The sequence below is a fragment of the Raphanus sativus genome, chromosome 6 (assembly GCF_000801105.2).
Source record: "Raphanus sativus cultivar WK10039 chromosome 6, ASM80110v3, whole genome shotgun sequence".
Taxonomy (NCBI): domain Eukaryota; kingdom Viridiplantae; phylum Streptophyta; class Magnoliopsida; order Brassicales; family Brassicaceae; genus Raphanus; species Raphanus sativus.
In genome coordinates, this window is record NC_079516.1 from 24,733,592 (window position 1) to 24,752,673 (window position 19,082).

The window sequence follows — 19,082 nt, forward strand, 5'->3', positions numbered from 1 at the left end:
TTGCAACGCACGGGTCCAAACCTAGTTACTAATAAAAAAGGGTCACTGCTAATAGCTAACAAGGAATGAAAATAGAAGAAGCTTGTCAGAAAATAGAAGAACTGCATAACAAACAGCTACGAGCTTAACTATATATCATGTTGGAGATGGGTTTTGAACGAATACTTTCTTATATTTGAACCAGCCATTTAGAAAATGGAAGTCGCACAGAAGAAAAGTCGACACGAAATAAAAAATCAACAAAAAACTGTTTTCTGATTTTTTTTTTAAAATGATGTTGACTTAAAATTTATACAAATAAGAGCATCAATATCCTACATACCCTAAATGGGTCTCTTATTTCTTTTAATATTTTTAAAATACAAAAGTGAATTAAGAATGTATGTGCTCCAACGCAAAACTCTTAATTTAGGATTTTTAAAAACATTATTAAAATTTTTTATTAAACTTAATTTTTTTATTTTTCTTATTAAACTTAAACTTAAAACGTTACTAAAGATAACATTCTAAACATATAGTTTAAAATAAAAACATTAAACATAAACAAAGATTAGTGAAAACGATAATAATTTGAAAAATAAAATTTCTTAATTAAGGGTTTTCAGAAAAAATATTAAACATTGTTTTAAAGATAAAATTTATTTATTAAATAAAACATATTAACAATAATCATTCCATAAATGTACATGGTATTCTTCACGATTTCTTTCGATATAAGATCGTTCTTTTTTCTTTTTTTTTTCTTCTTCTTGATCACCATAATGAATGGTAAAATTCTCAAAATTTTGAATCAAAATACTGATCAAATGTATCATCAATTGATCCCTCTGAAGTGTTTTGAGAAGAAGAAGCGATATATATTGGTGTTTGATCAAATTATTTTTAGATCAAATTGTTTTTAGATCAAAGTGTTTTTAGATTCTCATAAAAAGAAAGAAGAAGAGTGAATGGTGTTGCGAATAAAACTTTGTTGTTTACAAACTTTATCACAGAAAAAAATAGCTGATATTGAAAATGTTTCAATAATGCCACCATTATTTTCCAACATGATGAGAATGCTTTTCAAAGAATCAACAAGCGTTACAGCTTTTTCTGCAGGTACCAAAGTAATCAGGAGAGCCAATCATATAGACAGGGTTTTTCTTGCACTCTCCAAGCTCAGCCCATCGTCCACAGTTCTCATCTTCATCACTGCATTCACCACTCTCCTCATCATCATCCTTTCTTGCTTGTTTCTTAGCGTATATCAGTTTAGTCGCCACCAGCAGCTCCCCTTTCAGGACAGGGCATCTAATATGAGTGCTTTTCTGGTCTAAAGTCGCATTCAAGTGCCTGGTGAGAACAGAATTGTGTTTCCTTTTGCCGGTCTTAAGATGTTACCGGGCTCTGAGCAGTCTGACCAACTCTTTTTGAGTTTCACCTGAAGAAAAGGGATAGAAAAGATGAATTCAATACTCTTTGAGTTTTGCCAAGAAGATTATTTGTTATTTACTGACCTCTGAGTCTGGAAAGAGAAGCTCTCCGCCTTGAGTTGTGTTTAAGACGTTGAGAATGATGGTTGCTAACAAGGATTCATGCGTCACAGAGCTAGATTCTTCTCCAAAATAATCGAACTTGTTGCCAGACTTCTCCAAACTGTAACTTCTTACCTTGATGGGACCGCTGTTTTCTGAAAGATGTGCATCAAAAGAGAAAAACACAAGCCAGCAGTTTGGCCAAGAAGAAACCGATTACAAACATAATTCAAGAAAATAGCCCTTTCCGAGAGGAGTGTTCATAGACTGAAAACCAAGATAACTACCTCTTGGGAGGAAAGTCCAAGCAGAAATTCTTTCTTCAATCCCAGCGACTATTGGGTCCTAAAGTTATATACCAAAATAAGAATTGGTACATAAAATTGTTGTAAATGACTACTGTATCACGGAAAACTACAAAGCATAGTCTGCTTGAAGAACATTTAATCATTTTTACCACATAGTGTTCCAAGAACATGACAAAATATTCTTGTCAAGCAGCTTGAGAATCAAACAAAATTGAAGAAAAGCTAAGAACTTACTGGCACATCTAAGACGTGCTCAGAATTTGAAAGTTGCGTCTTCCCATCACCTTCCCTTGATTCAACCTCTGAGGTTTCCTTTGCCTAGAAAAAAAGTAACAACCATTAATTAATCAAAGAACAATATAATGAAAAAAAACCGGTAAAGGGAAGAGGAACGTTACCAGATGATCACACTCTTCCTCTGACAAGAACCCACGGTAACGGAAGACCATGTGGTGGGTGCATACGAAATAGTTTCAGACATACATTAGTAACTCTTGCAAACTGATCTAACAACTGATTCAAAAATGGGGTACCTGACCTAGGTTGCCATGAAAGTTGAAGAACAAATCTCAGATCCACAGACTTAGATTCAAAAACATTAACACAATGCAAATCCAATTCACCAGTTCATCCAAACTTAGAGGGGCATCCCAAGAATAGATGGTTCCTGTTTTTGTCGTGTAGATTACAGAGAAGGCAAAATTGTTCATCAGCAGTGCCCATGAAGCAATCCACGAACGGGTTGGTAGTCTGTCAAGATGGACAACCCAAATGTGCAAAGCAAGACTTGGGATATGATCTGCAAACCAAATAATAGAAGAACACTCTTTTGTGTCCTCACGAACCATAATAGCTTTCCAAGTATGACTGGCTGAGAAAGTGGTGATTGAGATTCCATCCACCTCCCATCTGTATCTATCATGCTGGTTTGAGTGGCTTGACAAACTTACAAAGCATAAAAGCATAGGGAAATAAGGAGCACTTTAACTGTTGGGGAGCGTTCATGTCTGATCTGCTAACCTATGTTTGTGTAACAATCACTTAATGTTGCAGTCAATGGGACTCCAGTAAATCTAGGTCCATCATCACCGAACAACTTAATTAAAAACCCTAAAGAATTCCAATTATCAAACCAGAAAATTTCTAGGTGGCCAATTCAAGAATCTTTCAGCAAGAGATCTCAACTCTAAAGTTGCTTTCCAAAATTCATGAGTTTTTTTTATTCATCAAGACTCCAAATGCTAGCTCCTTTGAGTCTATACTTTTTTGTCCATTGTGTTCATAGAGATTAAGATTCAAAATGCAAAAATCCATAACAATTTCAGGCATAGAGTTTTATTCCAGGTTGAGAGATCTCGCAGCCCAAGACCACCTTCAGATTTTGGTAAACAAACCAAACGCTAAGATACTTTGGCAGCCGCTTTTGAAGTAACCTTACCATTCCAAAAAAACACAATCACAAAGAGATTCAATAGCTTAGATGTAACCTTTCGGCAAGATAAAGTGGAGAACCAAAAAAATTGACTTTACTGAAAATCACAAAAGAGAGCAATATGCCTACGACCATGATAAGAAAAAGCCCGAGAGGACCAGGATGTGAACCTGTATTTTAGATTATCCAATAATGGTCTGTGATCAAAGATAGGAAGCTTTCGGTGCATCAAAGAAAGGCCCAAGTACCTAACAGGTAATGAGCCAATGGAGAACCAAATACTCGCAAGGTTAGAAGCTTATATTGGGCTCATCCATGCAGTGAAGAGTTCAGTTTTTGACTTGTTCATCACAGGGCTAGACCATGAGGAAAATCTATCAACATTGTATGTTATTTTCTGCAACAATCCTTTCTCACCATAAGAAAAGTACCTATAATATCATCCACAAAGGTGAGATGAGTCACATGTAGGTCAGAAGCTAAAACGTGGTATCCTGTATTGCCATCAATATATTATTTGTTCAGCAGTTTCCCAGAAACCTCCATGGCAAAGACAAACAAGTAAGGAGAAAGGGTCGCCTTGACGAAGATCTCTTGAGCCCCTAAAATATCAACCCAATTCACCATTAATTGCAACTGAAGATCTGGTAGTAGATATACATTGCTCAATAAGACTGACAAAAAAATCCGGAAATTCAAGGCCCTCAAGATGAAAAGAACAAAGTTCCAACTGAGAGAGTCAAAAATCTTCTTTAGATCGATTTTGAGGATAGATCTCTTGGAGATGTTTTTCCAGTTGTGACCATGGACAAGTTCCGACGCCATTAGAACATTCTCCAATAATAGACGACCCATAATGAAAGCAGACTGAGTGCTCGAGATGAAAACCGACATCACCATTTGAGTCTACTAGCCAAGAGTTTAGAAATAACCTTGTAAATGGTGCTTCAACAAGAGATTGGTCTGAAATCCACAATATGCATAACATTTGTCATCTTTGGAATAAGAGTAGTGATTGTAAAGTTTCATTGTTGTAACGCCTGCTTGTGGAAAAAATTCTTGCACATCATTTCCTATGAATCCATACAAGAAATGTGGATATGGCCGGCTTCTCGGGTTTGATTCTGGGAGCCCATTTCGCTACGAACATGGTTTTCCTGTCAACATGCAACATACATTGCGAGAGAATACGTCGATGAGCATTTGAACATGGAACACAAAATAAGAATGTGTTCATGTCCTTCTTGGAGATAGAGATGCATGCCTCTGCGTACTCCACATCCCTTTTACAATCGCGTGGACAGCAACCCTAACTGGTGAACCTCATAGAATTGTCCAATGATAAAACTTTCCTAACATTTCATGTTATTCTCTATGACAAAGTTGGAGATCTTAACACAAGTCTCACCCTAGTCCAGAACAAAAGGCTTAGTCTTATGATCCAGTTTGCCTAACTTTGGCCTACCATTTTCCTTCCATAGAAATGTCTGAAGCATGATTGAAGAAAGGAGAGAGTCCACTGCTTGGGAGCCTCCATACTGCAGAGCATTCAACAGCTTCTTCAAAGGGTTCACTACTGCTTAGGGAACTTCTTTGAGAAAGAATTGAGGAGAAAGCTTTTTGACTAGAATTTTTTCTCTTTCTCTGTCTGACGCTCGTCATCTCATATCATCAGATAAAACGACTATTAATTTCAAGTCAGTCAGAATTTGCGGGATCTTGACTATGAAGAGCAAGAAAAGAAAGAAGAACTCATCAGGCAAGAAGGGACTTTTCACTCTTTCGGCGATGTAATAGAAGATGCAGACTTCGGGCATTCAAATGACTTCCTGTTCTGGAATGTCAATCCATTAGTAGTAGATGTCGGCATTTCCTAAAGAAATCTGTTTAAGTAGCAGGAGGTATATTAGGATTTTGTTTCCTCAAATACAATTTTAATAGTAGATGAGATTTAGCGATTTAGGGTTTCCCGTAATTTTCAGAGCGATGGATGCAAAATTTGAATATGTGGTTTGCAATAAAACTGTAGCAGAGTTGGCTGGAAGTGAGATATGCACATGCAACTGATATTCAAATGCAGGCTAGAGATAGCTAGGTTCCAAGATTCAGGCACTGAGACGGACGAACCCGAGGATTTTGCGGAGCCAATGGAACTACCGCCAGATTGTTTAGGTTTCTTATCTTGGTCATGGTGTGTTGCTTGCAGCAAGTATGTAGGATAGGGCAAAGATTCAATCAACACGAGATTTTTGTTTCTTGACGTCTTCGATTGCAAGTTTCTCAAAGTTGTTAAACAAATGCGATTTGAAGAGAAGAAAAGTCTCTAAACTTATATTAATCAAAAACCGAGTATAGAAGAACACAAACATTTTTTATATATATTAGTCTAAAGAAAACACCAAAAAGGAAAAAATGACTTATCTAAATGAAAGACTTAAGGGAATTGGAATATTACTCCATACCTTATTGATAATAATAAAAGGAAATAAAACCAAAGACCCAAAGCGTAACTTGCAATCCACGCAAAGATGTGCTACATCAGGTCGCCCCAGGTGAAGAAAAATTCGACCCTGAATTTGTTACATCGTCATCCCCATGAAATGAACTAAGATGCTTTACATTGAAGATATCAGCAGTATTCATATCCGGCGGAAGACGCAACGGATACGCGTTTCCACTGATCTTCTCCAAGATATCCAAAGGCCCAATCTTCCTTGGCTTCAGCTTGTTATACATACCTGGAGGGAATCGGTTGAATCCCATGTTTTGATATTGTCCCCTATGAGACAACACAGTAAATCACCCAAAGCCCGATTTGTAGCTTCTGTTTGGCCGTCTGTTTGAGGATGGTATGCAAAGCTCATATCTAAGCTTGTGGGCAAAAGTTTCCAAAGGGACCTCCAAAAATGGCTCAAGAAATCTGAATCTCGATCAGATACTATAGACTGCGGCAAACCATAAAGTTTATAGATCTCTTGAAAGAAAAGACTCCTCACCTGCGCTGCATCGGTCATCTTTCTACAAGCTAAAAAGTGAGCCATTTTGGAAAAGCGATCAACAACAACCATGATAGAATCGTGACCACGCTGTGTTCGTGGTAATACAAGAACAAAAATCAACGCTAATATCAGACCATGGCTGTGTAGGTTAGAGGCATGACCCTTAGAAGCTTGGAAAATACCACAATGTAAGACGTACCGTTCTACATCTCTTCGTAAGGAAGGCCAAAAATAAGAATGAGTCACTAGCTGGAGTGTACGATCGCGGCCCACATGACCCTCACTATGAAATTCTTTGATGATTTGTAATCCAAGACTACATTCTGGAATGCACAATTGAATCCCTCGAAAAAGAAAACCCTCCAACACGAAATAATCCGAACAACGACCCTCAACCGCATCAATCCAGAATTTGCCAAAGAAACTGTCGGTTGGATACATGTCAGGAAGAACAGAGAAACCAGGTACCGATGTATGGAGAGTCGAGAGAAGTGATTGCCGAAGACAAAGCGCATCTGCAACCTTATTAAGTACACCAGCTTTGTGTTTAATAACAAAGGTGAACTGTTGAAAGTAAGCAAACTGGGAAGCAAGTATGGTGGAGACTTTATCTCGTGACCCCATGTGTTTCAAGGCGTCATGGTCTGTGAACAAGACGAACTCGCAGTGAAAAAAATAGTGCCTCTAGTGTTTTACCGCTTGGATCACAGCATAAAGTTCGACATCGTATGTATTGTATATTCCACGAGGTCCTGCAAGTTTTTCACTGAAGAAAGCAATTGGTTTGCATTGTTGACTTAAGACAGCAACGATACCATGTTTTGACGCATCGAAGTGGAGCTCAAACAGAACAGAGAAGTTAGGCAGACTTGAGCAGGTGCTGAAGTCAATTTCTGCTTAATGAGTTGAAAAGCTTGTTCTGCTGCTGGTGACCATACAAATTTTAGGGAGCTTGATACACTCTATTATCGGGGTCATAATGCTACTGAAATGAGCAACAAATCTTCTGTAAAACAAAGCCAGACCGTGTAAACTGTGCACATTAGTGACTGTTTTTGGCGTTGACCAATTGCGAATGGCGTCAACTTTAAAAGTATCAACTTCTAAACCACGATCAGAAGATAATATAGCTCATAAATAATACCTCAACTACACCGAAACGAACTTTTTTGTGTGGCTGCAAACAATTTCTCGCGACGAAGAACGAGCAAGACACCACGCAAGTGCTTTAGATGATCGTCGAGAGATCGATGTACTGAAAATTAGGATGTCGTCGAAATAGACAACCACAAACCTGCTAATGAATGGAGGGAGTGCCTAAATCAGCACGCGCATAAATGTGCTCGGTGCATTAGAGAGGCCAACAGGCATTACCAACCACTCGAAAAGACCTTCCTGCGTCTTGAAAGCCGTTTTCCACTCATCACCAGGACGGATTTGAATCTGATGGTAACAGCTTTTTAGATCCAGTTTTGTAAAGATGTAAGCAGTGCCGATTTGGTCCAGTAAGTCATCAAGCCGTGGAATAGGAAAGCGGTACCGAATAGTGATTTTGTTGATCGCACGGCTATCTGCACACATATGCCACGACCCATCTTTCTTTGGGATTAATAAAGCAGGTACGGAACACGGGCTAAGACTCTCACGTACTTAATCTTTAGCGAGTAAGTCTTCCAGCTGTCTGCGTAGTTCATCATGATACTGAGGACTCATCCTATAGTGTGGTCGGTTGGGAAGTGGCGAATGAGGAACTAAATCAATGCAATGTTGTATGTCTCTTAGAGGAGGCAAACCCGCATGGATATCATCAGGAAACACATCCACAAACTCTCGTACTAATGGTTCAAAGTTGGGAGGAACTTTAATGTTTCACAATTCTTAGGTTGCGAGGCCATGAGAACAAACAAGAAGTCGGATCCGCGAAGCTCTTCCTCAAATTTTGATTGTGAAAGCATGAGAACTGGTCGGTCTGAAACTGTAGCCGTGGGTGGAGATGCATGTGTAACATAAGTGTCAAAGGAAGAGGCAAGGTCTTTTGATGGCAGCAGTGCTATCTTCTTTGACTCAAACATAAAGGAATAAGTTTTATTGAACCCATCATGTCTTGTTTGCCGATCAAATTGCCATGGACGCCCCAAAAGATAATGACAAGCATCCATAGGAACCACGTCACGACAAACCAGATCATGATAGCTTGAACCTATTGAGAATGGGACTTTGCATCGCTTGGAGATACGAATATCGGTTTGTGTGTTTAACCACGTCAGCTTGTACGGTGTAGGGTGAGGTTCAGCGAACAGGGCCAGTTTCGCGACAGCTTCTTCTAATATCACATTAGTGCATCTGCCTGAGTTAATCATGAAACGACAAACTTCCCCTCGAATTGTACTAGAAGAACGGAAAACATTGGTCCTCAAACAAGACTCCTCGATTCCTTGAGGACTAAGTAATTTGCGACGAATCACCAGAAGTTGACCCGTATCCCCGCGGACTTGTTCCTCTTTAAAATCTGTTGTCGTGTCAAGATTCGTCATCATCATATTCGACCTCATCATTGGATAAGAACATTCATTTAGGGAAATTTTGTTTGCGATGACCTATTTCTCCACAATAAAAGCACTTGAAAGTTGCAGTGCTAAGTGGTGGCTGAGTGCCTGTGGAGTTACTTTGCCCAGCCGGACGTTGTTGATTATCCCTTGTGTTTGTCTCTGCAGTAGACGAATTAGACTGCTCACCGGAAACAGAAGTATGTGTTCGAGCGCTTGAAGAAGACCAAGAACTCTGTGACGATTTTAAGTTCTGCTTAATAAGGATTGCATGCTGATGAGCTTCAGAAACTGAGTTCGGGTTGAATAAGAGCAGATAGTTCTGTATTTACAGTCGCAGGCCACCATTAAATCTTGAAACCAGTTGATCATGCGTATCTAGAAGAGTATTTTGGGTTATTAGGGTGAAAATTCAGCCGCGTATTCATCAACCGTTTTACTTCCCTCTCTTAGATTCTGCAACTGATTGTACATTGTCCGCGTATAATTAAAAGGGAGAAACGCCTTGCGCAGAAGACGTTTTAGCTTGTCTCATGAGTTCACACGTTCTTTCCCTACTCCGGATCGTTGTTCTTTAACTTGTTGCCACCAGGCTAACGTCCTTCCTTTGAACCGAGTCGCCACTAAGGGAACTCGCATCACATCAGACACATGTTTGAACGTCAGGAGCTCTTCAACCGTACTGATCCAATTGAGCAGTTCGGCAAGTTTTCAGCTACCGTTAAATTCTGGCAGATCAAGTCGAAAACCAGACTCCCAGTTGCGATTTTCACCCCGAGGGGCTGCTATCACATAACGATTTTGGGATAAAACTTGCCGCTCTTGCAGTCCCGCAAAAGGGTTGTCATCAACGAGATAGTCATCATCTTCCTCGGTAAGGTTTTGTTCATGGCGATTGTGAGCTTGTGGAGCTGGATGTCGTGCTTATAACACTGTTCACATCGCTGCTTCTATCAAGACTTGTAAAGTCTGACGAAATTCACGGCGAAGATCAGCCATAGCGTCTCGCATAGCTTTCGCTTGGTCATCAAGTTGCTTCTGAACATTTATCTTAGGCGGCATGATTATGATCTTTTGTCTTTGATACCAACTGTTGCATCAAGTATGTAGGATATGGCAAAGATTCAATCAACACGAGATTGTTTTCTTGACGTCTTCGATTGCAAGCTTCTGAAAGTTTGTAAACAAAGGCGATTTGAAGAGAAGAAAAGTCTCTAAACTTATGTTAATCAAAAAAACGAGTATAGATGAACACAAATGTTTTCTATATATTAGTTTAAAGATAACGTCAAAGAGAAAAAAAAACTTATCTAAACGAAAGAGTAAGGAATTGAAATATTACTCCTACCTTTATTATAATAATAAAAGAAAATAAAATCAAAGACCCAAAATGTAATTTGTAATCGACGCAAAAATGTGCTACATGACTACATCATAGTGGGAGGGAGATCCACGCTGGAGGCATCGTTCGGGAAAAAAAAATGAAGACGACTATAATTTTGCCAAGAAAATAGGAAAAGAAAAAAAAGTGTTCATGTATATTGATTTTTTTTTTTGCTAAATAGATCTCTTATAAAGTTTATAGTTAATAAATATATTTTGTATGTATTCGTCTACATTCCGATTTAATACATTAGATCTCTTAAATTTACAATCAAATTTGTAGTATCTTATTAGTTACTAGTCAACGAATTTAGATTTAACATATCTTAATTCATACATAAATTATACGCATGGCATGGACATTTCACGCTGACACCTTCTAAAGAACGAGCAGTACTCTGTTTTATATGCAGAGCATTTTGTTATACCGGTTAATAATCTTGTAACCCTAAACAAAAATAAATCGAATCTAAATCGAGTCTTGACCAGAGAACAATTTTACATATTTAACAATGAGCGTTTGTGGAAGCACCGTGTCCTAGTGATCAAGGTTTAAAGGCTTCTACACCTAAGTCTGGGGTTCGAATCTCAGGCGACGCAATTTCGATCAGGAAGTCTGGGTTTCAATTCCTGGAGAAAGCGAATTATGCAGAATATTGGAGACAAGTTTTACAAGGGATCTTCAGCATGGCGCAAAGAATACCGTCAAGAATGAATCTCATAGGGCGGCTCAGGGTGATGCAGTTAGACATGAATTCTCATAAGGCAGGTAGAATGGTCAGCTGTAATATCGTCTATGTAATATTTCTAGTTGTTCCTATTAGCATAATAAACCCGACAAAAAAAATTAATAATAAAAAAAACAATGAGCGTTTCGACGTGCCGCAGGTGTAATTTTTTTAATTAGATATTTTATTTCCACGCTAAAACCAGATAACATTTTTCTTTTTCTTTTTTTTGGGAAAAAAAAAAGATAACATTTTTTTAAAAGAAACCAAAAAATTGCAGGGTAAATTCGATACAGTTCGAGTTATATTATGTTTGATATACATGAGTATAAAATAATAAGAAACCAGCCAGCTAAATACTTCTGAATCTATACGAGTATACCCGATCTCCCGGTTTGTTTCTAAAACCGCCAAGCTGACGTGGCAACTAAAGGCCTTCCGTGCCAACAAAGCACCAACTCTCCCTGTCGTTTCGCCACGTGGAACCCTCTGACTTGCGCTTTCTCCACTAAGCACTGAGCTTGGAAATCAACAAACTGGCTTAACGGAACCATCCTCATCCCCGCCGCACAAAACGCCTCCCGCCACGTCATCTCTCCACCACCATGTCTCTTGCTAACCGCTGCCGCTTCAACCGCCGCCGCGATTTTAGGCCGCAGCAAAAACGCTTCTATTATCTTCTTCCCCAAATCTCCGGTAGGAGCGGCTGCGTCGAGAGATTCCAACACCACCGTGTAAAACTCGAGCCCACTAACAAACTCTCTCTGAAACGATCCAGCTCCTGAGATTCCATTCCATCCTTCGCTATCGACCAAAACGACGACGTTTGGCGAAACTCGCCGTAAGTCGTTGACGAAACTGGAGACTCCGTTTAAACGGTGGAATATAACCGGAGAAATCAACACGACGGTTCTCTCTCCCTCTACGAATCTGATCGCTTTGAATGATAACATCTCGAACGTTCTCATCAGAACGAAATCAATCTGAAATCGGATTTTCAAATCGGCGGCGAACTGAGCAAGATTCTCCTTGACGAGACGCGTCTCCACGGCGAATTCCTCCGGTACAACCGCCGTGACTCTCAGAAACCCGCCGGTTACTGCTGATTTCTCGGCGATCTCTCTCATGAGCGACGCGTACTGACCGCCGAATCCGATCTCGAAATCGACGATGTGAGCGAACGGAGAGGAAGATTGGTGGAGAGAGTCGAGGATTGCTTGATTCGCGGTGAAGTGAGAGAAGAGAGGTATGGGAGATATAGTGGAGAACTCTTTGATTGCTCGGATTCTCTCGACGATCTCGGTCCATGAAGTTAACCGGTTTTTATTCCGGTTCGTACCGGATAGAAGTGAACCGAGAGCTTCCTTGAAGTAAAACGCTGCTCTCAGAAGCGGCCTACCTGTCGGAGACCTCAGCCGTTGATTGAGCCGTGACAATATCACATGAGCGTGTTGCAGCTCGTCCGAGTCCACACAGTCTACAACTCGGATGAGATCTTCAATGATATCAAATCCTCCTCCTTCGTTGTTATTGTTGTCGTTCCCGTACTCCGCCGGATTAAGCTGATCGGGAAAGCCAGGAAGCGGTGGATCAACGACGGCGAAGTGTGCAGGCGGAGGGAAATTGGGTTTCAAGTTAGGGGTAGAATCGTCATCTAACTCTAACTCTCTCATGATTGAATCCCAATCCATGGAACGCATCGCGTGATCATCTGACGGAAATTGATTATCAACACCACTTGCAGCTGAGACGAGTGGCTTCTCTTCCACCGCCGTGGGGCTTGGGCTTCTACGGAGGCCGAGCACGGAAGTGGGCTCGTCATAGGCAACAAGATTCTTTCCTCCTGAGTTGCTGTCCGATGAAGCAGGGACTCTCATGTCTTGTGAATGTAGAATTAGTAATCGGTTTTTCTTTCTCGAAGTTTGCGTGGGAGAAGAAGAAAGGGAAAGAGAGGAGGCCTTTTGCAAGGAAAATGATTCTTTACTTTTATGAAAATGAGGTTTCGATCACGAGATGTTCGAGCTCCACTATGCTGATGATGATCAGAAAGACAATTTTTTGACATAAGAAAATCAAGTTGTAGTTGTATATATAGGACTGCAGGTTCGGTCTGTCTAAAATTGTGTGCCGTATTGAACCAAAAAAAGTTTGATTGGGTATGTGATTAATTCTGTGTGAAAAAAAAATCTGGAAATTAATTGAAAATGTTCGATTTCGGATTATTTAGTTTCACTTTGAATATATATGTGGTTCTTTTGGTTTAAATTTTTTAGTTAATTTGGTTCAAAATTTGAGCTAGTTTGGTTAATCCCCTTCAAAATTTTGGTTAAAATTGGTATAGTTATTCATTTTTTTACCTGAATGGAATGGACGACCATTTTTTTCAAAATTCCCTATATATTAAAGAAAAACATTTTTAAAAGTTATAACATATAATTTGTACTAATTAAAAAAGTGTCATACTGAATTGTCGTCTAACTAAAATGTTAATTTTGCTTACTTGTCGACCTAAAAATCAATGAAGAATTTTGTTAGTACAAAATTAAATTGTTAGAGAATATTATATTATATAATATGTTAATTATAGATCATTTGTTTATCAAATTAAAATTTATTATCTATTTTTTCTTTAAATAAAGCCTACGAAATTAACCTAATGTGATTAAAACATATATGACAATTAATGATTTTAAATAATAAAAATTTGCTAACAATATGTATACTTTATATTATTTTGTTTAATTCTTTATCATTAAAATAAATTACATAACTACATTAATCATATAATAAATTTTTTTTGTATATGTTGAATTTTGAAATTTTCAAAACGATTATAAATTACTAAAACTGTTAAAAGTATCACATAAACTTTTATAATCAAGATTTAAGTTTTTTATGTAATAAGACATAATGATTATAAAATCATATGAATAAATAATTTTATTTTAATAGGTGTTTATGTTAATATATCGTTTAAGTTAAACTATACATCATATGAAAATGCATACTTATATTTTGATATTTGCATTAAACATATATTGAAAAGTTAATATTTTAATTTTGAAAGTTTCATTATTTTTTAAAAATTATTGAAATCACTAAACATGTCACACTAAAAATAATCTGATGGTGTAAAATTTTGTTAGACAAATATGCAAATGATCATAAAATCATATGAGTAGAAACCTCATTTAATAAATATTCATATTAAAAGTATACTATATATCTATGTTAATATCATTTAAATTTGATTATACATGATATACATATATATAAGATTTATTGTTTTGATATATTTACCCTAAAATGATTGCGAACAAACAAGGGTGATTGTTTAATTTATATACGCACGTCAATTTATTACATAATAGTAATTGTTTTCTTAGTTATTTAATATAGTTGTTATTGTATTATTTCATAACTTGAAGAAAAACATAAAATAAATATAAAATATAAAATATTTATTCTGAACAAGACGCAGATTTTGACCTAACTATGTATCTTTTTAATAATTTTAAATCTTAAATATTTCTAAGAATAAACTGCAAAATAAATATTTATATCGAGAAATAATCAAAATAAAAAAACAATACTAAAGAAAATTTAAAGAGATAAAGGATTGACATGTGAACGTAAACTTTTTATAACCACAATTAACTTTAAATTGTTAAATCATGGTATAAACCGAGCTGACATAATTTTATTGTAACCAAATAGTAAGCCTGAGATTTTTTGGCTTGAACATTAGGTTATTATATGATAAGTGATTTTTTAACCTAAATATTTTAAAAATGAAATCAGTTCATCATTAAATAAATTATATAATTAACAAAAAGATTTAGAAAAATCTTTAACGATCAAAATTATTAATTCGATTAAGAATATTAAGAAAACAAAATTTATATTCTTAATCGAATTAATATTTTTGATCGTTAAAAGATTTTGTTGGTCTTACCCTTGTTATCAAATTAAACTGAAACCATGACCGACGAAAGGCAAAACCAAACATTTTGGTTCGGTTGATGGTGTGCTGGAAAAAATAACACAGGAAACGACCAAGACAGTGGATTTGCCTAAGTCCTTGGTCCCACTTTGTAATTAGTTTTGTCGGCGATTTGCGTTGAAGGCGTATGGACCGTTAGATTCACCGATTTATGAACCAAATGATATCAGCGCGTAGATAACACGCTCACTCCCACCTCTCTTCATCTTTTTTTTTTCTTTCTCTTCATCTTTTTTTTCTTTGCCTTTGCTGCGATGAGTGAGACAGAGAATATATTCCTCACTGATTGGTTTGCAAATTTAGTCTCTATTGACAAGTGGACTAAACTCAAAGCTTATGCATACTTTGTTAAGCACGGCAGGGTTTTGAAGTTTACATTGGCTAAGAGTCGTCATTGTTTTTTTTTTTTTTTTTTTTGAAAAAAAGAGTCGTCATTGTTAACATGATAGGAGTGATCATCTTCCTCGCGAGCATTTCTTGATTTTGATAACTTATTTCTTTGTTTTATTGGACTTGCTGAATAACTCATACACACTGTAAACACTGGGTAATCAAGTCTTGTCTCGTGTGCTCTATTTCTTTTACATTCTTTTTTCGTGTGTGTATATGTATATCTACAATTCTTTAATCTTGAGCTGTCGACTTTAGTGAGAGAGAACAAAGGCTTGTGTTGTTTGAACGTGTGTTGTTAGAACGATCAAGCTCTTGTGTTGGAAAATAGAGGGTTGAGAGTTCTATTCGATTTCACGTAACAGTTCATTTCAACATAAGAGCTTGATCGTTCTAAAACACACGGCTTCGCTCTATTAAATATTTACCCTTTACTAATTTTATTTTCTCATTTTTTTCATATATATGAGTTTAGAAATTTCCTACTAATGTGATTATTTCAATCTTAAATAGTTCATTTCAAGCACATATAAATACATTATATAAGACAAAACGATGATAGGAAAATTTAGTTAAATTCTCTATATCTTTTGTTGTTGTTAGATAATCAACTGATTGATTCCGTTTGTGAAAATATGTATTTGCATGAGCCATTTTCTATGTTTATATTGCTATATCTTTTATAGAAATGTGAATTTCTTTACGAAAAGGAACATTTTTCTTTGCGCATACAATATACTTGGCTAGCTATTAAGTTTTTTTTTATAGCTATTAAGTTCATTAAACCTAGAAACACATAGATGAAACGTTTGGAAAGGACATATATTGCTATCTAATTTATGTTTTACAAACAAAGTTCACATTGTTTTTCGAGTATAATATGATGGAAAATCATCCTATCATTGAAACATAATCAACCTTTGCAAAATATGCCGTTTTTTATCTATGTTACAGTATATAATTAAAGATTATAAAATCAGCTGAACCGATATAACAAAGTTAGTTTTGGTTCTGTGGTGGCTGAAACAGTTTGCTATTTCACTACGTACAGCAGCAAAAAGCTAGATTTATAAAGTGTGCTAATGAAAACATTACTGAAGTCTTCATTAACATTATATTTGCGGCATTGGGAGGTAGAGTAACATGTTTTGTTCTACCATGTTCTCTTTTAGGAATCGTAATTTATTTGATAAGAAAAAGGAACCGTAATTCTTTAGAAGAAAGGCCATTGTTTCATATATGTCTAAATGGTGTTAGTTGTCATTTTTCCCAAGTTTCATCATATATTTCGGTGTATTTGAATTTTCTTTCACTAGCATCAACCCGTGGATATTCATGTCAACATATAAAAATATCACATGTTCTATTTGATTTGATGGATTCTCTAAACTAATTTGCAAAAAAAAAAATTGCAAAGTTAATTAATTTGCAGGTTCGTGGACTTAAAATAAAAAATCTTTACATGCCACTACCTTATATTTTGCAGAAGCCTAATTGTAATTTTTTTTTGTAACTAATCCTAATTGTAATTAAATAATAAAAAACAAACTACTTTTTACATGGAGGGTTCATACTGCCCTTCTACATAACGCTTTGGGGGAGACTCACCATTTTTTCCCATTAAACATCAGCAGTATAAAACCGTTTTTAGCACATGTGATCAAAGTTTAAACAAATCAATCAATCATATGATATATAATATTCCCATTCTGCCAGTATTTAACTGACCTAATAATATTTCTACGTACGTTAGATTCCCTCGTCAACTAAAACGTGACATATATATTGGGGGAAAATGGATCTTTAATTCCCAAAGTATTTGCAATTAGCACTTTTAATACCCAAGTACAACTTGAGCATATTTAATCCTGAACTATTAATTTTCTATGCAAAATTAGATTTAGAAATATCAAACGTTAACTCTCTGTTAAAAACGTTAACTCTAATTAAAAAGGGATTATGTCTGGTCTTTGAAAACACAGAAACCCTAGAGTAAATTTTGGAACGACTCCTACGTGAGAAAGTGATTTCTGGTGTCAATCAAGTTATCTCTGGCAAGGAGGATGGTGAAGACCTTCTTTGGAAACGGAAACTTGTAAAACACAGTTAAAAAAAAAACTCTAGTAACCTGTCTTCATGTCTTGTTTTTGACTGAAAAAAACTTGATATTGTTCTTGGGTATTGGGATGTGCTGGAACGTGTATCCATTAACACCAGTTTCATCAGTTTTTTTGCTGTATCTACACTTGACGTCCTAATGGGTCTCTGGTTTGCTCCTTCAGATTATCCTTACATACTTAAACAATTCCAACAGATCAAAGACACAAAGCACAAGCAGAGAATCATGTTCTTCATTCTTAGTTTCTGTCCAAATATACATGTGTTATTTCGTAACTATATTCGTCGGAAATAGCGTTTACTCGCCTAGAATCACCTTCAGTTCATTCAAATCACTCTCAGAGTGATTTTAGGATTTCTAAGTTTTCAAAGACCAAAGACGTCCTTTTCTGAATTAGAGTTAACGCCACTAACTATAAATTAACGTTTAACTTTTTTTAGTCTAATTTTGCATAGTCAACAAAGAGTTTGGGATTAAATCTGCCCTAGTTATATTTGGGTATTAAAAATGCTAATTACAAATACTTCGGGAATTAAAAACCCCGTTTTTAGCACATGTGATCAAAGTTTAAACAAATCAATCAATCATATGATATATAATATTCCCATTCTGCCAGTATTTATTTTAACTGACCTAATAATATTTCTACGTACGTTAGATTCCCTCGTCAACTAAAACGTGACATATATATTGGCAAAGTTTTTTTGAAAGAATATATTGGGAAAGTTTATTAGAGCCATAGGGATGTCATATAGATCAATTGATCATAACCAACTTTAATTTAGGTTACATAGTTATATTTTGTTTATCTGACATATCTGAAAATAAAACAAAAAATAATGCAAAATTGAATTTTCTAGTGCTAGTTTTACATTTTATTGAAAGGGGTTTGATTTTATAGTATATATATATATATATATATATAATATATATATTATATATATATATCAGCAGGGTCTATATTACTTGTTTACTAATATTAACAAAAAAATATTTTTATCGAAACAGAAAATTATATTAGAAAGTCCATTTATTTTTAGAATTTAGACAAGGACATTCTCAATGTTTACTAAATTTTAGTTTTTTTTTCCTTCTTTTCATTTTTTTTTTCATAACCAGGTGTAACATCCGCTTTTCCCTGATTCCGATCGGGGTTACCGAAAGGAGTTATATACACGCGTATATTCTTATAGGCAACCCGCCGTGTCAGTTACTGGTCCCAAGAGTTGACGGTCGCATTGCTTTCTTTGAAATTCTGATCCACCCGTATCCATACACTTCTACTTACAGTCCTACGCACAGGGAAATGGAAAGGGAGAGTCTGAGTATTGGGTTACTCAGTGAAGTGACTTTAGACCAGCCTGCCCGCAAGACACTCTATATTACTTTATACGGGAACTAGGACTGACTAGCCACTACAATCAACAATGCATTATAAAACATTTCGTAACATCTTTTCTAGCAACCTAGCAATCAATCAATACAACGAACTCAGTCATTGCTACATAACACTCAATCATAGATTAGACCGACTCGACAATCACAACTGACTCACTTCAAGAGATGGACCTATGACCGTTTACGGATGTCCCTACGCGTTCCGGTCTATCCTGGACGGCGCCTCTTTCGAGCATCCGTACCCGTCCAGCTTCCTAGAGGC

The 19,082-nt window shown here is 36.4% G+C and overlaps 2 protein-coding genes and 1 pseudogene across 2 annotated transcripts; all 3 read right to left on the reverse strand.

Annotated features, from left to right (window-relative positions):
• Positions 1-968: 968 nt before the first annotated feature.
• Positions 969-2,271, reverse strand: LOC108808162 (probable prolyl 4-hydroxylase 12; annotated as a pseudogene).
• Positions 2,272-5,792: 3,521 nt separating this feature from the next.
• On the reverse strand, positions 5,793-6,877 carry LOC108808163 (uncharacterized). Its single transcript, XM_018580349.1, has 2 exons — positions 6,153-6,877; positions 5,793-6,033 (listed from the first exon to the last, which is right to left on the reverse strand). The coding sequence occupies exons 1-2, from the start codon at positions 6,875-6,877 to the stop codon at positions 5,793-5,795; spliced, it is 966 nt and encodes a 321-aa protein (XP_018435851.1).
• A 4,305-nt stretch (positions 6,878-11,182) lies between these two features.
• LOC108807441 (scarecrow-like protein 15) lies at positions 11,183-12,983 on the reverse strand. Its single transcript, XM_018579730.2, has one exon. The coding sequence runs from the start codon at positions 12,785-12,787 to the stop codon at positions 11,312-11,314; it is 1,476 nt and encodes a 491-aa protein (XP_018435232.2). The 5' UTR covers positions 12,788-12,983; the 3' UTR covers positions 11,183-11,311.
• Positions 12,984-19,082: the final 6,099 nt, after the last annotated feature.

Bases quoted from the DNA above. Each gene is read 5' to 3' on its own strand.
- LOC108807441 (XM_018579730.2), bottom strand. From the start codon at position 12,787: ATGAGAGTCCCTGCTTCATCGGACAGCAACTCAGGAGGAAAGAATCTT.
- LOC108808163 (XM_018580349.1), bottom strand. From the start codon at position 6,877: ATGGGGTCACGAGATAAAGTCTCCACCATACTTGCTTCCCAGTTTGCT. The intron at 6,034-6,152 runs GTCCCTTTGGAA...GTTGTCTCATAG, and splicing joins TTCTTGAGCCATTTTTGGAG to GGGACAATATCAAAACATGG.